Consider the following 22,316-nt stretch of genomic DNA (forward strand, 5'->3'; position numbering starts at 1 on the left):
TTGTTATTCATATCTGAAATATTTTCTCCAATTTTAGAAATTACTTCTCTCTCATCTTAAATGTCAGGACCATCTGCCTAGCCCCGGGCTCCTACGCTCCTCATGGGGCAATGTAGGATTGGATGATGGATGGATGGATAGAAATTACTGAATTCCATCATAATTCATAGTTTTCAAATATAATTACCTTCTTTATCAAGTCTTCGCGACCCCCCAGGCAGCGTTTCGTGCCCCCCTAGGGGGGCGCGCCCCACAGATTGGAAATCACTGCCCTGATGTAACTTGCCCATACAACATTTGTACACAACAAAGAAACCACAACCACAGCATACAAACAATATATATGTTCTGTGATAAATTATGCAAGCCCTGCTTTGGCTACTAACCTACACACTAGAATACTCTACAGACCATACAGAACAAGGCCCTAAAAATAATCACAGGCTGCACAGCTACTACACCCACAGACCACCTACAGCAAGAAACCAAAGTCCTCAAGGTCAAGGATTGTCTAGACATGAGAGGCACACACATTCTTGCTGCAGCCATCACAAACCCACACCATCCACTGCACTACATGGCAGCACATCCACGCACACCAAGGAACATCAAGACAACACCCAGCACACGATATCACACACAAATACTGTCATCTTTCCCCCTTGTCTGCCTCAAAACACCTTCCAGAAGCATATCCATGCTCACATCACTTGCTGCTCCATTCAGTCACTCAAAGACAACACACAGCTGCATGCACGGCCTCCTGATATCCACCTTTTTGAATCCTCCCTCCCTTGTGAGGACAGAGTCCAGCTGGTCAGGCTGAGATGTGGGTATCATTCAGCCCTATTGAGTTATCAGAAGAGGCTTGATGACTCTGTCGCTGATGCCTGTTCAGGATGCAACACAGTACCCTATACTTATTGTGGAAGACTGCATTTTACACAGTCGCCTACACCAACAACACAACATACACTCCTTGAGAGCTCTTTTGGAAAACCCGGTCTTGGCCCTGGCCTTTCTTAGGAACTTGCAGCTGTTCGGTCAGACAGCCTAGGGAACAACTACTACTAGTACTACTCAACCAGACACATGATTAGGCTTACTTCCAACCAATACCTAAAAGTGAGTACACATATCAAGTTGACTTCACAGCTATTGGAGAACTATAGTATCAACTGATGTGTGGTACAAAGGAAACTAGGCGAATACTGTACATATTGTAAATATTGTATATATCATTTTATATAAAATAACAAAATATGGGGTTACATATACACTAATATCATTTTGATTTAAGTAATAAGTATCAGTGAGATTTTTTGGAATTGCTTCTTGTCTGCAAGGTTGTCAGTATACAGTGTGGTTAGTAAATGGTACACCTCAAGCCTGGCATCTCCTCTGGCTTGTTGCTGGCTTGTGTTGATAATCAGGAGAGTCACAAAGATCTGTTCACCTTGATATATGAAGGAAAAAGGCATCTTGAGTTGATGAGATGCAGAACTGATCACAATTTTTAAGAAAATGATCATGTGAATTTTACTTTTATCATTGTTGCTGCAAATATTTTTCCTTCAAGAATTTCAACATTTTCCCCCTGGTTAAAAACCCATGATTTGGATAGATTATATGTAAGTAAAATGGAGAAAAAAAAAAAAATGAATACCATTGAGGATGGGAGATCAGATACAGGAAGTGAATGTATAAGAAAGTGTGAGGTGACTTTGTAGATGACAGAAAATAAACAGTGGATGTAAATGAATAGATGGAGGAAGTATAAGTTGAAGATACATATGGGAAGGGTTGTGCATCTGTTAGGCTATTAACTTGGCCATTTGTCATCCACATGCTCTCTGTTACATGTGCTTTGAGGTTGATATTGTTTGAATGGTTTGTGGGGTGTCATTAAGAAATTGAAGGCATGAACGGAGGTGAACGGACGTATGGTACAGTAAGCTCCCGATTATCCACCATAATTCAGACAAAGCCATGTAAGGTAATGCATTTTTTCAGATAATGCAGTACAACCTCCCCCCAGCCCCTCCATGGGAGGCATAACAAATATTGTACAAATAACTACAAATATTGTACAGTATACTATTCAAACATAGAAAAAAAACAACAAATAATTTTTCAGATAAATAGTACAATCTTATACAGTAAAAGATACTGTTACTGTATACTTTACTCACAGTTTTGTTGATTATTCCCATGTGGGTAGTGGTATGCCATTATTTAATGCTGTAAAAAATGGATAATGCATTAATTCAACCAGATTTTTGCTTGTCAGATAATGACGATTGTCGGTTAATGTGGTGTCAGATGATTGGGAGTTTACTGTATAGCTAATGAGTGTGTACAGTGTGGATAGTTTTCTTGCTGTTTTGTTCTTCTCTTTTCAGTTTTGGATCCTATTCATTCTGTGTATTTGTGGTAAATCTGGTTAAGGTGATAGTGATGTATTCACAGCACCAGAAGTGAAAATTTATGTAATACTGTAATAATGTGCAGTTTGGTTAAAATTCAATCAGCTTAATATTGAATATCAATGTAACAGGCAGGGTTAGCTGTACTGGGTGTAGGCAGCAATACTACACTGCTGCTGCGACTGTTATGGTGGAGTGCCCACTTGGCACCACAAACAGTGATTCACTCATCATTGGATGCTGCTACTGCTTCCTGTTTCAAGGGTAGGGATGGGCTGACTTGGGTACAGGCCGGCTCATTGCTGCGCGCACATGGTGGAGTCTGTGTCCTCGGGGAGTTTTCAAAGTTCAAGAAAGAACTACGTCAGTCAGTGTGTCGTGGTGAGGATTCTAGACTTACTGATATTGTTTTGTATGTTTTAAGCAGATGTTATGAAGAAAATGATTTCTAATGGATTAAAATGTAGAGTAATTAGTGACATAATACATGGTAGTATAGTAGCTGTCATGTCATTCACTTGACAGGTTTCCCAGAATTTTAGCTCATCACATGTAATACCCCAAAGCATTTTTTTTTTTTTTTTTGTACTGCATAAACCACAGTATGTTTTGTGTATAGTCGTACAGTATTTTATTTGTTTTGCCTTGTAGCACAGTACAGTCATGAGGTAGTGCAGCAATATTCAGTACAGTACTTTATTATTGCTCAAGGGTGTTGTTATCAGTTTCACCCTTCCAGGGACATCAACAGGAGAAAGAATTACAAGAAATCAGAACAAATTAACAATTAATACAACAGACACAAAGCATACTAACATCCTTGTTGTACTCATATAAATGTTCCTGTTGGAAGTGTTATGCAGTTGTTGCCATTTTTTCTTTCCAGTAGATTACATTATCACAGCTATAGTCATTGGTTGATCTACTGATATGATTTAATACTACTAAAGATTTAACTATTTCAGGTCAGTGAAGAAAATGTGCACACATGTAATAGTTTATTCAGTTACCATCAACTGGCATTATAAATGCCTTCCTAATCAGTATAAGCTATTGATACAGCATATTATTGTGTACTTTAGGAGTAACTATGTTAGGGACAGATTTATGGATGTAGTTTCCTGTACACCAGGAAAGCACTTACTACATTGGGTGGTAACCATATAACCAGATTTTGGCGCCTGGTGGTTTTAGTGGGTAATTATTGCGCTCCAGTCGGATTGAGCCGGTGAAGGTTTATATCCAAGGGGTAGTTGGGGTTGATTGCTCATGTAATACCACTCAGGGATGAGTGAGGCTGGTCATTCTCATCTTAAATGTCGGGACCAACTGCCTAGCCCCGGGCTTCTATGCTCCTCATGGGGCAGTGTAAGATTGGATGATGAATGGATGGATGGATGGAAGTACTGTAGGTTGTTCTTTATTTGAAACCTTTTCATCTATCTATCTATCTATAGCCCGACGCCCTAATCCCGCAAAGGGTGGCCGCAGACAAAACGCCTCCAAGTCACTCTGTCACCCACCATTTGACTCCCCTCCCCCCAACTCACCCCCCCCCTCCCTCATATACCTTTCAACTCCATCCCTCCACCTCATCCTCGGCCTACCCCTCCCTCTCCCTCCCTCCACCTCACCTACATACACCCTCTTAGTCAGTCTTTCATTCTCCATCCTCTCCACATGTCCAAACCACCTCAGTGTATTTCTCCTAATCTTTTCAACCACATCCACATCTACCCCACAACGTTCCTTCACTTCTTCATTCGTCAACCTGTCCCTCCATGTCACTCCACATGCTCCTCTCAAGTAACTCATTTCCACTGCTCTCACTCTTGACTTGTTCCCCTCTTGCAAGGTCCACGCCTCACTTCCATACGTCAGGGTAGGGATCACAATACCATCATGCAGTGACTTCTTAACTTCCATACTCACCTCCCTATTTCTCATCACTGCTTTCAGTGTGCCAACAACCTTCCTTCCCTGCTGTACCCTTTCACGTACTTCATCCCCCAAAGTTCCATCCTTACTCATCACACTACCCAAGTACTTGAATGCACTCACATTCTCCATATCCTCACCATCCAACCTCACTGCACACTCTGTGACTTCATTCCTCTCAAACACCATAACTTTACTTTTGTTTACATTAACTTTCAGCTTCCTCCTCCTACACACTGTCCCAAATTCATTCACCAAACCTTGCATCCGTTTCATACATTTAGGAATAAACTGGTTGAGCATATGGATGAAAATATGTGGCATATTGACATAGTTGTTGTAGTTGCTCTACCCCAGGCTCTCTGACCAAGCAGATCCATCTTCCACAAGCAGACAGCTGCTTTCCTGTGGCAGACAGCACCTTGCTAGGGTCAGAACATGGTACTTCCATATGGTGAGGTGCAGGGAGAATGGATGAGGCATAGCCTCCAAGAGGATGAGCTGTGTATGAGTACTATATTAGTTTCAGCCCAGACTCTGATTGCTTAGTAAAAGTGGTTGAGTTCCCAGCCATGGAGTGTTGTGCAAGACCTGCCACCATGCCTTGCCCCCACGTCATTCCCATGGTAGTACCTCCCGGGATGACAGTAACCATCCACCTACTACCTTCAGGTAGGGTAACGGATGCTACAATTTACCCAAGGGTGACCCAGGACTGTGCGGGGGAGGGGCATCCATCTTCCCTGAGTTGGATACATGCATTGACTGCATACCACAGTTTCCCATTGGAAAGCCAGATAAGCCAACTGTTACAGTTATTACAATTGATGGAAGAGAGAGTTATATGTAGAGAGGTGAAAAGATAAGTAAGAGAGAATAAGAAGAAGGAATTTGAGTGTATAGCTGCAAGTGTCTTCCTGCCATCCTTTGAACCCACCACCATTTTCCATGACAACCATAGGGTAGGTAGGTACCCAAGGTACCCCACTAATGCATGGTTGTCTGTTCACGGCACTGGTAGAATGTAGAGTGATGTCTTCTTCATCCTCCTCATCTGATTCCACATCCCCAAGCGCAGGGCCAATTGCATCATCGACTCCCGCAGAAGTTCTGCCCTTACTGCTGGGGAAAGGGCTCAGTGACTGAGCAAGGTTATGGGAAATTGTAAATAGTAAACAGGGATGCACAAGTTTTTTTTTAATACAAAAGTGAAATATAAGAGATATTTACAGAAGAAATATGTGCAGCATGTGATATGGTGTGTTGGAGGAAGAGAAGACTGAGGGGGGTGCAAGGAACAGCATGATGGACTGAAGAGGTGAGACAGGCTGTGGCACAAAAGAAGAAAGCATACAATGAATGGATGAGAAATAGGGGCGTGGAAGAAGTTGAGAGGCGGAAGAGAGAGTTATATGTAGAAAGAAAGAGAGAGATGATAATATTAGTAAGAGAGAGTAAGAAGAGAGTGGATGGGGAATTTGGAAGGAATTTGAGTGTAAAGTGGAGGGACTGTAAGAAAATGTTCTGGAAAGAGGTGAATCCACCCAACCATCTCTCTCCTGTACCACATCAATCGCTCTTGAGTAAAAGCTCAACAAGTTAGAAACGCATGACCTTCCACTTCTGAATCCAAACTGACATTCAGCCAAAATATTCATCTCTTCCAGATATTTTATCCATCTGTCTTTCAGGATTCTCTCACATAATTTTGCGACCATGCTGGTTAGAGACACTGGTCTATAATTCAGGGGTTCTTCCCTGTTTTCTCCCTTGTAAATTGGTACCACATTTGCCCTCTTCCATTCTTGTGGCACTTTCCCCTCTTCCAGTGAGCATACGATTAAACTGAATTTTATCCGCCAGTTGTTCTCTGCATTCCTTCAGTACCCAATTAGAAATTCCATCTGGTCCTGGGGCTTTCCTTACATCTTGAGTTTCCAGTAATTTATGCACTTCCTGTACCTCCACTTTTATATCTTTCATCACCGGAAATTTCTAATCACTCCCTCCCCTTCCACAAGCTCCTTTTCTTTAGTGAAAACTGACTGGAAACGTTTGTTCATTATTTCTGCTTGCATTGCAGCATCCTTAAAGACCTCTCCTTCTACTTTCAGTTTGGTGATTCCTTGCTTTTGTTTCAGTTTGCCATTAACAAATCTATAAAACAGTTTGGGTTCATCCTTGCATTTGTCTATTATACCTTTTTCAAAATTCCTTTCTTCTTCTCCACGTATTCTTGTGTATTCATTTCTTGTTCTTTTATATTCTTCCTTTGTTCTGTTGTTACCTCTCTTTCTCCAATTGTTCCACGCCTTATCTCTCTCTTTTTTTGCTATCATACACCTTTTTGCTATCATACACCTTCTATTAAGTATTGTGAATTTAGAGACATCACTGTCGTGTTCAGAAAGGTGTATGTAGGTAGAAGGAAGTGTGGAAGATCAACTTTTAAGTTATCAAGAGGGCCTTCATTTGCTAACTAGCTCCTCATGAATGTTTTAAGAGCCATATGTTTGTCAGATTAACTCTTAGTTGAAATAGTGTTTCCATTACAGTATATTATACATACTTTTCCATACAACAAAGGGCATTTATTTGACACGTAAATTGTAAGTAATGCTTCCTTCCACTCTACACCATCTTCAGAATGCCTCTTAATATGAGTAAGGGGCCTCCAGACCCTTAATTTTTCACATAACACTATCCTTTCTCCCAGAGAAAGGAGGGGACTTCACTTTTTCCCCATTTCCTCCTTGGATACATCCCTAATTTTGAATGCCCTGACAATTTGGATAGTTCAGATAATACTCAGTTATTGAATCAATGGTATATAGTATCTTTATATGAGGTTAAATGATGTTTTCACATAAGATCTGTTCCATATGTTTGGAGATATATTGATTACATCATTTTAATTTTTTGCTGGACATGTGATTGATTACCATAGTAAATCCCCTTTATTTGTATTGGTAAGCCCTTGAGAGTGGGAGGGTGCAAGTGGAGTGTCCTACTCATCTTCGGAAGACAGCCTCTTCACTGACATATCCCCTTCGTGCTGCTGCTTGGGCATGCTATGATCCTAGTATGGCTCGAACCCCCACCGTGATGGACCCTGATGACAACTTCCTTCATGTGCCACTTGGAGATCTTACCAAGTCAATCACAGAGTAAGTTTTCAGATACCTCACTACTAGTTAGATACTTAGTAGTGATTTTTTTATATTATATACTCAGGTTAGGTGGATTAAAATATCAGTATAGTAATATATCTGATTTACTTGCCTCTTGGGATTTAGTGCCTGAAACATGTTATATGGGTGCCATATTTAGATTAGTTTTACCTTATCAGGTAATTGCTCCAGTTGAATAATCTTGTTTTGTACCTTTCCAACATAACAGTATTCTCATAATTGACTTGCCTATGCACAACCCACACATCTGTTTTCTCTGACTCCATTTGTTTCTCGTGTAGTGGCTGACCCACCTGCTTCCCCTCTCCTTTCTTGTTTGGTGTTGGCTTTTTTCTGGTGTTACATTGTAGACAATCCATTGCCCTCCAGGCTCTTTAGCTTCACTCTGGGGTCCATATGGATCTGCTGTGGCCTTCATAGCACAAGACTTTAGGTGTTAACAGGTGTGTCTTGGTGGCATAGCCACTCATGATTCTTTCATTCCATTATTCTTCATAGTTTTTTCTCTTTGCTATCATTTCCTCTTTCTTTCCTTCTGTTGCATATCTTGGCTAGGTGGAGTAGGTTAGGCATTCTTATTTTAGCCTTCACTTTCTTTTCCTTTACACTTTCTGTTTGTTTGTGAGACTGTATGATTCTTCCGCTGTTCCTTTATTATTGCACAGTACGTTTTCACGTGACTTTAGAAACGGACTCTGTTAACTGTGTGGAGAGATGCAAATGTGGCATCTGTCCAGGAAGCAGACCTCCACATTCTTCCCCGTGCATCGCTGTGGTGAGGCACTGTCCACCACAATGGAACATCGGTTCATTGCACAGGACAGCCTTGCAGGGGTGGTTACTTACCTGTGGTTGATGGGTCTGCCCAGCCAGAAAGACCAGGGTTACTCAGCAGCAGCAACCTGTTTTTATACATGCCTCACTGTCATCTTAAGAATAGCATTTGCAAGTAGCCTGTCTACATGATAGATACATACAGGGTATGTCAGACTTTCCCTGATCCATCTTTGTTTACCTTGTCGTAGATTTTTTTTTCCCTACCTTTTACATGTGCATTTATACAGTTTACTGTCCAGAATTGTTTAAGCTATGTCCAGGCCTATGCACAGGGGTACTTTATTTGAGTGATGAGTTTTCCGTGAATGTTGGTGTGCATCAGGGGTCAGTCTTGAGTCCCATGTTGTTTATCATGGTACTTGAAGCCCTTTCACATGACTTTAGAAACGGACTCCCGTGGGAGTTGTTGTATGCTAATGATTTGGTGTTGATGGCAGAAAACGAAAGGGAGGTGGAGGAAAGGTTTAGGAAATGGAGAGATGGTATGGGGCACAAGGGTTTAAGGGTAAATGCAGATAAAACAAAAGTGATGATATCTAGGGTTGGTGGCGATACTGTCAAAGACGAGGGAGAGTGGCCATGTGCAGTTTGTCACAAGGGCGTGGGAAGTAATTCCATCTTGTGCGGTGTGTGTGATAAATGGGTGCATCAGAGATGTAGTGGTATCAGAGGTAGACTGTGAGATAATGCTGATTTTATGTGTACGGCGTGCTGGGGAGAGCAGGTGGAGATTTTCAGACGTGAAAGGATTGAACTTGCTGGTGAATCTCTTGAGTGTGTGGAAGAATTTTGTTATTTGGGAGACATGTTGTGTGCTGGAGGTGGGGCTGGAACTAGCTCTGTGGCCAGGGTGAGAAGTGGTTGGAAGGAGTTCAGGGAGCTCTTGCCTCTCCTGACATTGAGAGGGCTCTCCCTACGTGCTAAGGGGTCTTTGTATGCAGCATGTGTTAGGAGCGTAATGCTGTATGGCAGTGAGACCTGGGCAGTGAAGGAGGAAGATATTCGCTGGCTCAGATGTACAGAAATGACAATGATTAGGTGGATGTGCAGTGTGTCCCTGCGTCCAAGGCCTGGAGGGGCTGGGTTTACAATGGAAGTGTTGAGAGGTAGGATGGGACTGGAGTGTATTGGTGTTGTGATGGGGAGAGGTAGATTGAGGTGGTTTGGACATGTGGAGAGGATGGGGGATGATAACTGGGTGAGGAAGGTGAGAAGTGTTAATATTGGGGGTGGGGTTATGAGGGATAGACCGAGAAAGACATGGGACGAAGTCATTAAGTGTGACCTTAGGGTTAAGGGACTGAACAGGGAGGCTGCAATGGATCATGCAGCGTGGAGAGCTGCCATTAGGTGACCAAGGCCGACACATGCAAGCATGTTGGAGCCTTTAAAAATTTATTTTATGCTGTAAGCATTTCACATGTGTGTAGACTGTCGATATAACTGACTAATTGTGAGAAAACCTAGTTATTAAAACTGATAGTTCGTTATATTCAAGGGTCCCCCCCCCACCACCACCACCACCACTGAGGTGAGACTTTAAGCACATGTTTGAAAACTGATGAAGACAATAGCATATGCTAGTACGGTACCTGTACTAAAAATTTAAACTACACCCATTTGACACAACTTGGCCCATACTTTTGCCCTTTTGGAGCTTGTTTCAAATCCTTATCGTAGCACATGTTCATGACTAGTTCAGTATTACTCTTGTCTGTTATTACTACCCAACATTCACAATGTGGAGAGGGAAAAAAACATTATAAAATTTTTCATCACAAGTCAAGAGTGAGAGCAGTGGAAATGAGTTATTTAAGAGGAGCCTGTGGAGTCACATGGAGAGACAGGCTGACGAATGAGGATATAAAGGAGCGTTGTGGTGTGGATGTGGATGTGATAGGAAGCGTTATGAGGAACACACTGAGGTGGTTTGGCCATGTGGAGAGGATGGAGGGTGAAAGACTGACGAAGAGAGTGTATGTGAGTGAGGTGGAGGGGGGAAGAGGGAGGGGGAGGCCGAGGATGAGATGGAGGGATGGGGTGGAGAGGTATATGAGAGAGGGGGGTGTGAGTTGGGAGCAGGGCAGTGAAATGGCGGGGAACAGGGCGACTTGGAGGCAATTTGTTTGTGGCCACCTCAAACGGGATTGAGGCGTCTGGCAATAGATAGATAGATAGATAGATTTATCATTCAGAGTATTATTATCATTCGATTTCATTAACATCACGCTTTGCGCTTGTGTGAGTAGAGTTTTATAAAAATCAAACCATCAGAAACAGCCTGGCCTTGCTGCCTGTCGATGTTTCTAGAACTGTTTAAAGCCACCTTCCAGTATCAGCTCATGGTTTTGACCTTGTCAGTGAATTTCTGTTATGCCCTTCTTGTTTCCTTGAGTTGCACTTCTTGCATCCTTGAATTTATGTATATAAGCCAGGCTGGGACAGGCACAAGTTTGTTAGCAGCTGGAGTTAGACCAGTGTGTTGGTGTACTCTACTGTGGGACATTTTGAATATAGTAGTATTGTATATCTGCCACATGTGAGTTAATGTTTACTAATTAAGTGTCAGCATATGATCTGTTTATTAGGTCTATACATGTTGATGTGTAGATCAGATATTTGTTCTAAGATGTTTAGTGGAGAAGTATCTAGAGAAGGGAAGGAAAGTGTATGCTGCCTTCATGGACTTGGAGAAAGCTTATGACAGAATAGATAGGCAAGGTATGTGGAAGGTATTAAGAATATATGGAGTGGAGGGAAAATTGTTGAGTGCTGTGAAGAGTATGTACGAGGGAGCTAGGGCTACGGTGTGACTGGATGGTGAGCTGAGTGAGTTCTTTGATCTCAATGTGGGACTGAAACAGGGGTGTGTGATGTCTCCATGGCTGTTTAATATATATATGGATGGGGTTGTAAAGGAGGTGCCTGGTAGGGCAGTGGATGTGGGGCTGGCCCTAATGAATGAGGGTGAGATTTGGAAGCTTCGTGTGTTGCTGTTTGCTGATGATACAGTATTGTTGAGTGAAGATGAATGGGAGTTGCAAGGTTTGGTGAATGAATTTGGGACAGTGTGTAGGAGGAGGAATCTGAAAGTTAATGTAAACAAAAGTAAAGTTATTGTATTTGAGAGGAATGAAGTCACAGAGTGTGCAGTGAGGTTGGATGGTGAGGATGTGGAGAATGTGAGTGCATTCAAGTACTTGGGTAGTGTGATGAGTAAGGATGGAACTTTGGGGGATGAAGTACGTGAAAGGGTACAGCAGGGAAGGAAAGTTGTTGGTACACTGAAAGCAGTGATGAGAAATAGGGAGGTGAGTATGGAAGTTAAGAAGTCACTGCAAGATGGTATTGTGATCCCTTCCCTGACGTATGGAAGCGAGGCGTGGACCTTGCAAGAGGGGAACAAGTCAAGAGTGAGAGCAGTGGAAATGAGTTACTTGAGAGGAGCATGTGGAGTGACATGGAGGGACAGGTTGATGAATGAAGAAGTGAAGGAACGTTGTGGGGTAGATGTGGATATGGTTGAGAAGATTAGGAGAAATACATTGAGGTGGTTTGGACATGTGGAGAGAATGGAGAATGAAAGACTGACTAAGAGGGTGTATGTAGGTGAGGTGGAGGGAGGGAGAGGGAGGGGTAGACCGAGGATGAGGTGGAGGGATGGACTTGAGAGGTATATGAGGGAGGGGGGGGTGAGTTGGGGGGAGGGTAGTCAAATGGTGGGTGACAGAGTGACTTGGAGGCGTTTTGTCTGCGGCCACCCTTTGCGGGATTAGGGCATCGGGCTATAGATAGATAGAAAGATAGACTTGTTGATTTTACAGTTATTTATAAGGCCTGCTAATTTAGAGTCATTCCAATTGCTCTTGTTAATGTCACCTATTTTCTTCGTGTCAAGAGTCTGTATCTTTATTTTTATACCAGGTCTTTATTGCACTCCCCGATGGTTTTACAACCCAGGGGCTAGGTTCAGTGTGCTGGTTTACCTTTATTATTGAAAAAACAATGTCAGTGAGGTCAGAAAGAGAAAGGGAAGAACTGAGAAGGATGAAGGAAATAACATCAATAGTTATGGAAGGGAAGGACGAAGCCCAAGAGGAGATAAAAGTGTTTAGGCCGCTCAAAGTACAATTTCAATCTCAGGTCACAGTAAATGAAATAATCAACAAGACTTGGAAATCATCAGATAAGGATTAAAAAATATTTGGATAAGGAGAGATGCAAATGAGGAAGAGAGAGCTAAAATAAAGAAAAAAAAAAACAGAACAGAGGAGGAGAAGACAAGTTCTATTGGACAGTTTTGGATCGGAAATTGAGGAAGTGGTACCAACAAAAAAAAAAAAAAAAACGGTCCAAAAAAGCTGGAAGTGGCATATGCTAATGTAGATGGTCTAATCTCAGCAAGGCTAGAAATATATGATTTCTTGAGGGTAAATGAGCCAGTTATGTGCTTTGTAGAAACCAAGCTAAGAAAGAATACTGATTCTAATAGGAGATGGCATATACAAAATATGGAGAAGAGATAGAAGAGAAAAAACAGGAGGAGGAGTGATGATAGCAGTGAAAAACAGCCTAAATGTGAATAGTTTGGAAATGGGAGAAGGTATGGCTGAAGTGAGACATATGGTAATAGAAACCGGAGGGAAAGGCAGAGAGACATCACAGTAGGAAATGTCCCACTCAAGTCAAGGGCATGGTATGAGGAGGAATATCAGATGTTGTTGGACATGGTTAGATACCTACAGAAAGTGACTGAGAAAAGCAACAACATAATCCTGATGGGGGACTTCAATTGTAAAGAGGTAAACTGGGAGGAGTGGTACTCAGGAAGTAATGAAGATTCATGGGGCAGTATACTATTATATGTAGCAAAGAATAATGTAATACCCAGTGGGTCAAAGAAGAGACAAGATTTAGGAAGGAAGACACATCAGCAAAACTAGATTAAATTCAAACCAAGGAACCTGATGCAATAGAATCTCTAAAATATCTGTGTCCTATAGGAAAAAGTGATAGTGATGGAGTTCCAAATGATAAAAGGAAATGGGGAGACAAGAGATGAACTATACAGGCATGGAAGATACAACTTTGGGAAAGCAAACTTTACAGGATTGATAAAATTTTTCGAAAAGGCGGATTGGCAAGAATTCAGGGAAACGAGAGATACAGAAGAAGTGAAATATCTTTCTAAACTTCTATAATACGGGTGTGGAAGGCCCCAGGACCAGATGCGATCTCTATTTGGATACTAAAAGAATGCAGAGAACAAATGGCAGATAAGATTCATAGTTTCATTGTGTGTTCTCTGGAAGAAGGGAAAGTACCTCGGGAATGGAAGAGGGCCAATGTGGTACCAGTTTATAAGGGAGGGGACAAGGAAGAACCCTTGAATTATCGACCAGTGTCCCTGACCAGCATGGGTGCAATACTGTTGTGAAAGAATCCTGAAATACACATGGATAAAATATTTGGAGGAGATGGACACTTTCGTAGAATGTCAGTTTGGATTCAGAAGTGGAAGGTTGTGTGTTTCCAACTTGCTGAGCTTCTAATCAAGGGCGATAGATGTGCTACAGGAGAGAGATAGTTTGGGTGGGTTGTGTGTATTTAGAGTTGGAAAAAGCCTTTGATATAGTTCCCCACAAGTGACTAATGTGGAAATTGGAACACATAGGAGGGCTGCAGGGGAACCTCTTAGAATGGATGAGACACTTCTTGAGAGACAAGCAAATGAGGACACTAATAAAAGACAGTATGTCTGGATGGAGGGAAGTAACAAGTGGAGTCCCACAGGGCTCGGTGTTAGCGCCCATTATGTTCCTGATTTACGTAAACGATATGGTAGATGGAATGAACAGTTATGCAAGTCTGTTTGCTGACGATGCAAAGATCATGAGGAGAGTAAAGTTGAAGATGAATGTAAAAAACTGCAGGAGGACCTGGATAAGGATAGGATTCGTGATTGAAGCTGGATGTGGGAAATGAAATTCAGTGCAAAAAAAATTTTAAATATTAGAAATGGGTAAAAGTTCCAAGAGACCATCACTGAATTGTTTGATGGGTAATGAACTAATCACAAAAGCAAGAGAAGAGAAGGACTTGTGAGTGCTGGTCCAGGATAATTTGTCACGTGAAAAACACATTAACAAGACAGTTTGAGAGATGTATAATCTCTAGACTAACATAAGAGTAGTACTTCATTTCATGGATGAGGAGATGATGAAAAATTGATAATGGCCATGATCCGCCCCAGGTTGGAATATGTGGCAGTAGTATGGTCCCCACATAAAAAGAAAGATATAAACAAGATTGAGAGAATACAAAGAACAGCAATTAAGATGATCTCTAGCCTGGCAGATGTGTCATATAGAGAAATGATGGAAAAGCTAGGTCTGCTTTCCTTAGAAGAACGGAGAGAGAGGAGTGATATGATTGCAGTGGTTAGGGCCAGGATGGGAGTAGAAAAAACTGACAGAGAAGTTCTGTTTGTATGGGATGGGAGAGTAACAAGAGGACACAGAATGAAACTCAAAAAGCCACAGTGCTTGAAGGTTATCAAGAAATATAGTTTTTTATATAGATGCATAGACCTGTGGAATAGCTTGGACAAAGAGATTATCCAGTCAAAAAACTCAGATGAGTTCAAAGCAAAATTTGACTTATCGAGACACGGAGATGGGACCCCACGAGCATAGCTCATTTCCCATGTACTGTATTACAACTAGGTAAACACACACACACACACCGCTCGCTGGTGCAGTGGTAACGCTCTCGCTTGCCAACTGGTTGACGAGAGTTCGCGCCTCGCTCAGGTTGCGAAAAAGTTTCACTGATGAAGTGGGTGGTTACTGTCCCCCTTGAGCAAGGGGACGGGTGTGTGCGTGTGTGAAGGTCACAGCCTTGCCCTTAGATCGGACTATATGAGCTCTCAGCTCCCTTCCGGGAGGGTAAAAGCTGATGATCACGACCATCAAGTGATCCTGACCGACCTGGTGAATTACACACACACACACACACACACACACACACACACACACACACACACACACACACACACACACACACACACACACACAAACATGGGAGACAAGAGGGGATGGGGGAGGGTGGGGGGATAGAGATTGAGACAACCAGGGGTGGTCAAAATCAGGGGGACAGGGAGGGAGACATGCCTGGCAGTGCTAAGTGTGGTGGGGGATGGAGGAGGGATGGGGCAGAGGGGAGGAGAAGAGGGACTGAAAGGGGGAAAGAGAGAGAGCGAATGGAGGGAGGTTGGGAGGACCAGGAATGCCTCATTTTAAACCTTGGGAGAGGTGAGGAGTCGGACTAGCAAGGCGACGGACATTCAAATTGTTCGGATGGTGGGAATGTTCCCCTATTCCTTAGGTTCAGTCTAGCAAAGCGCCAGTTATCGATGTACCAGGTAATAGGGTATGCGTGTACTGAATGATCATTTTGAAGAGTGAACAAGACATTGTAGACCCTGGGGAAAGTCTATCATTCCTTGTTAGGCATTATACTGGTAATTGGAGATAAGAAATAGTGTACTTATTCCTCAGGTCTCAGAGTCTGGGATTATTCCTTCCATCACCATTTCTAATGCCTGGGTGGTGTCAAAAGTGAATCAAAGCCTTTTCCTATGGTGCCCTCCAGTTTTGCTTGTCATGAAAAAAAAAAAAAAAAAAAAAAAAAATGGGTTTTTGTCTCTGCAAAAAGTACATTGTTTTCTTTGTATCTGTCTATCTATCTATCTATCTATCTATCTATCTATATACACACAGTAACCTTTCAACTAACACGAGTTTAAAAAATGCTTTTTCGTTTTAACACGAGCAAATATTTATGGAGATATGTTTAACTAACAAGGGTTTCTCGATTTAATGCGACTTTACACGTACGTGATGATTTCAGATTAGCCGCGCGCGCCTTGGACAGTCCTGAGCTGATAGACCGTGTGTGGCAGTTTATGCATAAATACAGTTTTTTATTTGTCTGTTGCTTAAACTGGTTTTATTCAAACTATAATATTCGAAAATGAAGTTTGGCCCCATTCTGAGCAATTTGCCTAATTTTCGGACAAAATTTGGCCAGGATCTATATTGTTACAACTTGATGCTGCAGAACAGAAAGAAGAAAACCACTCAGACCAAGATAGAGCAGTTCTTTATGAAGAAGACAGAAAACTTAAGGGAGTTATCTTCATCACCAGTAGCACGGGAGTAAGAGGAAGAGGAAGGACAGCAGAGCGAGGAGGGACAACAAATTTAAGGTGGGGAGCGGTGGGAGGTGGGGTAGTGGGGTGAGGAGGGATAGCAGCAGACGACGAGTGATGCATAGATGAAGTGAGGCTGTGTGTTGTTATTGTTTGTGACCTACTTACTACAATGAAAAAGTTGCTTTTCCTGTAGTGTTTTTAAGACCTACTAATGCATTAATAATGTTGAGGAACTTTCACGATGCCGTGAATGAAGCAGAATGGAAAGAAAATCCATGTAAAAAACGAAAACAGTATGTATTTGGGGAGAAGTAAACAACGCTTCAGCCCAACTAGGGTTCAAATGTTGTTTATTTCTCCCCAAATATACTGTTTTTGTTATTTACGTGGATTTTTCTTCAAATTAATATTGTTGTTTTTAAGTTTAGAGTAGCATAACTCCCCAAATGGGTAGACTTTTACAGAGTCCAGGAACGAAACCCCCAATATTACCATTGTTTCTTATGGGAAAATTATGTTTAAAAAACGCATTTTTAACTAACGCGACCTCTCCAGGAACCTAACCCTCACGTTATTTGAGAGATTACTGTATATATATTTTCAGTGCCTGTTATTTTTTCACACAAAGAGCATTATTGCAAAAAAAAAAGTACTGTATCTTCACAGCAAAAACTGATTTTCCAGTTAAGTATAATTTATATGTGCTGATCACTTATACATAGTAAATGTTTTTCATTGTCAGTGTTTTTGGACTTGTCGTTTACACTGAGACACCCGGAGGAGAGTGTGAAAAAGAAGCTGAGAATGTGGTCACCCTACAGACACTCCTTGAAGCAACTAAGCATCAGCCTTCAGAGTCCTCTCATCCTCTCCTTCCCACAGATCAGCTCAGTCAGGTTTCAGATTTTTACATTTCTTTGGTTTCGTCATTATCATCATCATTCCATTTTTAAATGGAAATGAGGGGTAGTAGGATGCAGAAACAAAAAAGAGAAGGCATAGTAGTAGGAGTATTGTCAGTTAGTATTCTTAGTGGAAAAAAAAAAAAGTACAACTTCCCAAAGCTACACAAATGGGTTCAACAGCATTACTCCTCCTTCACCCAGCATGACACTTTGTATGCAAATACAGTACGGTCAGACCTCTTCCAGTATGATTTTCTTCAGTGCAAATTCATTTATATATGATTACATGCTTAGTATTTACTCCAACCTGACTTTTCTTGTATCCAGTTTTAATCACCCATGCGGGGATGAGAATTACCCACTCAGTTGTATGACAAAGTATTACATCATTATGTTTACTTATTCCTGTCACTCTGTTTCTGGTGAGAATGAACCAATTGACCCTTTTGCCCTTATTTTCTTCATAACAGGTGAATTACATTCCTGAAACCTTTATCGGCCTTTATGACGATTAAATGGCTCGTAATTCTACAAACATTTACTTTTTTTTTTTTTGGCTAAATTAACCCTTAAATAATTCTTCTAACATGTCCCATTATCTGATACCATCCCAGACAAATAGAAGGCCTGTTCTCATTGGGGACATGTGTTGATATAGGTACTTCATAAGTGAGTGTGTAAAGAACAATAACAACCAACCTGAGAATTGTGCTGAGACTTGGAGACCATTTCTAAAAGATTTTAACCAATTTACAGTGTCAGCAAAGATCCAAAACAGTTAAATCTTATTACAGAGCACTTTTTTCCTGTTTTTCAATTCAAAAATAACTTTTTTTTTTTAAATTACTGTAAACCACTTCAGTTTCTGAGACTTTAAATACAACTCCTGGTTGTGGCAGTTCAAGGCATCCTCATTATTGGTGCTGTGTTTGCAAGCTGGAATGGGTTAAATGCAATAAGACTTTCAATACGGTATACCCTTGTACTGTATAATGAGTAAGAATGTAGTAATCATATGTTTTGGGAGGTTAACTTCAGTAGCAATGTTACGTGTTATATTCAGAGTTAAAGTACCTGTAGAGTTGTTTATTTAGTTGCAGGTTATTATCGTTTGGATTGAACTGTTCATTTGTTTTGATGGTTGTTATGTACAGAAGTACAGAGGATGATGTGCATGAAAGGGCACAGCAGGGAAGCAAGGTTGCTGGTGCACAGAAAGTTTGTGATAAGGAATAGAGAAATGAGCCAAGAATAAAAAGTCATTGCATGGCAGCACTGTGATCCCCACTTTGATGTTGTTGGTGTTGCTTTACCCTGGTCTGTCTGATCAAGCAGACCCATTGACCACATAAGCAACTGCTTCTGTGTGCCCATCGCACAAGTACAATATAGTACATACTTGTGTAGGAACTGGTGCCTCGTTGTGGTAGACAGCACCTTGCCAGGGTTGGATCAGGGTCCTGCCATCAGTTAGGTGCAGAGAAATATGAAGAGGTTTGTCGCTTGGGTGGATGCTGCAGTTGCTTTGCTCCATGCATGGTACACAGTGCTATCATGTGTAGTTTCCTCATCAGTGCCTCTCCACTCTGATATATGGAAGTGAAGTGTTGACTTTGTTAAAAGGACACAAGTCAAAAGTTAGAGGAGTGGAAGTGAGTTACTTGAAAGGAGCAAGGGGAGCTTTGTGGAGAGACAGGTAAATGGAGAAGTGGAGGAGAATTGTGGTGTTGATGTGGATGTGCTGGAAAGCATTAAAATATATTACTGAGGTGGAGAGATGGGAAGGGAAAGAGAAGACTGAGGATTAGATGGAGGGGATGGTTGTAGAGGTGTATGAGTAAGGTGTGAGTTGGTGAAAGGGAATCCTGATGGTGGAGGACAGGGTAACATGTAGAAATTCATTTGTGACCTTCCAGTCTGGGATTAAGGCATCAGGCTATAGGTGGATAGATAGTTATGTACACCAACAGAGGTATATAATGCTCTGATTGAAGATGTGCCCCCAAGAATTATACTGTACATGTATACTTATTTTGCCTTCAAAATTGTCTTTCATGATCCATGAACTCCTCTTCTCACAAAGTTTGGACATGGAACCCTTATTTTTTTTTTAAATACCTCTTCTTCTTCTTCTTCTTCTTTTTTTTTTTTTTTTTTTAACAACCCTTACCCCAACATGCCATCTTCAGAAACATAACTACTGTACTGTGTTGGTGGAGGGTTAATACAGAGCCACTTCAGCCATTCAAAACCTTCAGCCAAACAACATCCTGCATGAACCTCGACCAGATATTCATTCCACAGAAATAGCTCGTACTAAAGGGCCACGAGTGCACTTAGCCAGACGAGGATGTGGCCATACCCTGTTCTGGCTTCAGTACCAACACAGAATACAACTTCGGAACAGTTAATGTTGCTCTCACTGCATTGCATACAATCATATCACACTTACTGGTACCTTGTGCTCTCCACTCTCACTACACAGACAGTCCTTCAACATAACCTCAACAAAAGGTCTTTAGGAACATTCTGCTGATGTTCCTGGTTTCCTGCAGTCCATTGATTGGGTTCATGTCCCCAAGGGCTACCCGTACATAACTTTACATTAAATTACTTGCCAGATATTTTCCTGTTAACCAAGGAATCATATACAGTAGAATCTCGATATATTGGATTAACTGGGGCCCAAGCCAGTCCAAAAAAAGTGAAATTTTGATAAAAGTGACATTGGACTTCCCCCTGCTAACCCAGAATTTTTCCAATATGTCTGACTTTAGTCCAAATCGCATCAGCAGTTTTTCACCGTGGCTTCACCAACTGTTTTCGTTACCATTGCAGTACTATAGATGATGTATGATACATTCTTTACAATAATCAAATGGTCCATCCATCCATCCATCCATCATCCAATCCTACGTTGCCCCATGCGGAGCGAAGGAGCCCGGGGCTAGGCAAATTGGTCCTGACATTTAAGATAAGTGTGACCAGCCTCACTCATCCCTGAGTGGCACCATGTGAGCAGTAAACCCCAACCATCCCTTGGATATAAACCTTCACTGGCAGAATCCGACTGGAGCGCCTCAATTACCCACTGAACCACCAGGCGCCAAAATTTGGTTATATGGTTGCCACCCAGTGTAGTAAATGGTTTCCTGGTGTACAGGAAACCATTTGGCTTGTCACTCAGTGTAGAGTCACCCACAGGCAGAAGGAAGAGGAAAGAATGAAGGAAAGAAAGATAGAAGAGGGAGTGAAAAGTCACCCGTAGGCAGAAGGATGAGGAAAGAATAAAGGAAAGAAAGACAGAAGAGGATGGAAGGAAAGAAGGATGGAGGAGAGGGAAAGGCAGACACCCAAGAGCAGCACTACATCGATTGAGTGGATGGTGAGTACCCCTATCTACCACCCTAAGCAAATGGTAAAATATATATATAATAATACTGTAGTGTACACTGGTAAACATATCATTTATTGACCTTATTGTGGTGTACATAACTGAAGTGGTCCATTAGTGAAGTCTGCACAGTCAAGATGATTGTAGCTACTGGAGAGGTAGGTGATGCACTTATTAAACTAATAGGCACTTTTAAACTAATAGGCACTTATACTAAACCAGTACACCACTTTCTAAATTTTTTAGCACAGAAAATACTGTACTTTATTGTTACAACTTAATTTAAGCACCTCAGATACTGTACTGTGTACTTTATACACATTATTTATGATCTTACAAACTAAAGATGTTCACTTTGCCTGCATACATCATCATCATCATCATCAAAATTGCCATCATTATCATCATCATCACCTCCCTCATCATCATCATCATCATCATCATCATCATCATCATCATCATCATCATCATCATCATCACCACCACCACCACCACCACCACCACCACCACCATTATCATCATCACCATCATCTTCATCACCATCAGCAGCAGCAGCACCAGGGCAGGAGAAGCCATTTTGTAATTTGCAGCAAGTAAAAATGCGAGATGCTAAAAGCACGTAGATAGCACACTGAACACTTCAACAGGATGAGTCAGAGCGGGCCTGCAGGGAGACAAGTCAGTGTTGTCAACCCCCAAAGACCTCTGTGCCCCACACAGACACTGAAATTATCTTATATTTCCCTTTATTACCCTATGGCTCTGGATGAAACTGGTACTATGCTAGTTGGTACTGTTTTTATTTATATGCAGGTATATACTGTACTTACAAAAAAAAAAAAAAAAAAAAAAAAGTGATTTCTCTTGTTTAGTGAACGACTAGGGGTGCAGCAGCTGATGCACTTTCAGCTGCCAGATTCATGAGATGCATTTTCTATAACGATGATTGACTTATTACTTACTGTTGAAGCAGTTTTTCTTTTGACATAGTACTCCAGAGGGTAATAGTGAATTTTTAAAAGGCAGTGGTTAGGATTATTCTAACCTAACTGAACCACAACACTATCTATATATCTACTGCCAGACGCCTCAATCCCGCACAGGGTGGCCACAAAAAATTTGCCTCCACGTCGCCCTGTCCCCTGCCATTTCACTGCCCTGCTCCCAACTCACACACCCCTCTCATATACCTCTCCACCCCATCCCTCCATCTCATCCTCAGCTTCCCCCTCCCTCTCTCCCCCTCCACCTCACTCACATACACTCTCCTCATCAGTCTCTTACCCTCCATCCTCTCCACATGACCAAACCACCTCAGTGTTTTCCTCCTAATGCTTCCCATCACATCCACATCCACACCACAACGCTCCTTTGTATCTTTATTTGTCAGCCTGTCTCTCCATGTGACTC

General features: G+C 41.7%; 1 protein-coding gene across 1 annotated transcript in view; it reads left to right on the forward strand.

Moving 5' to 3' along the window:
- The window catches only part of LOC145417765 (minichromosome maintenance domain-containing protein 2-like), a 149,744-nt gene that overhangs the window by 99,632 nt on the left and 27,796 nt on the right, over positions 1–22,316 (forward strand). Inside the window, exons 8-10 of the mRNA XM_080286372.1 lie at positions 2,558–2,807; positions 7,339–7,531; positions 17,350–17,503. Coding sequence (XP_080142498.1) covers positions 2,558–2,807; positions 7,339–7,531; positions 17,350–17,503 — 597 coding nt within the window. The remainder of the gene's footprint in view (positions 1–2,557; positions 2,808–7,338; positions 7,532–17,349; positions 17,504–22,316) is intronic.

Source organism: Coenobita brevimanus, chromosome 111 (assembly GCF_032717465.1).
Source record: "Coenobita brevimanus isolate Jiangsu-jjx chromosome 111, ASM3271746v2, whole genome shotgun sequence".
Taxonomy (NCBI): domain Eukaryota; kingdom Metazoa; phylum Arthropoda; class Malacostraca; order Decapoda; family Coenobitidae; genus Coenobita; species Coenobita brevimanus.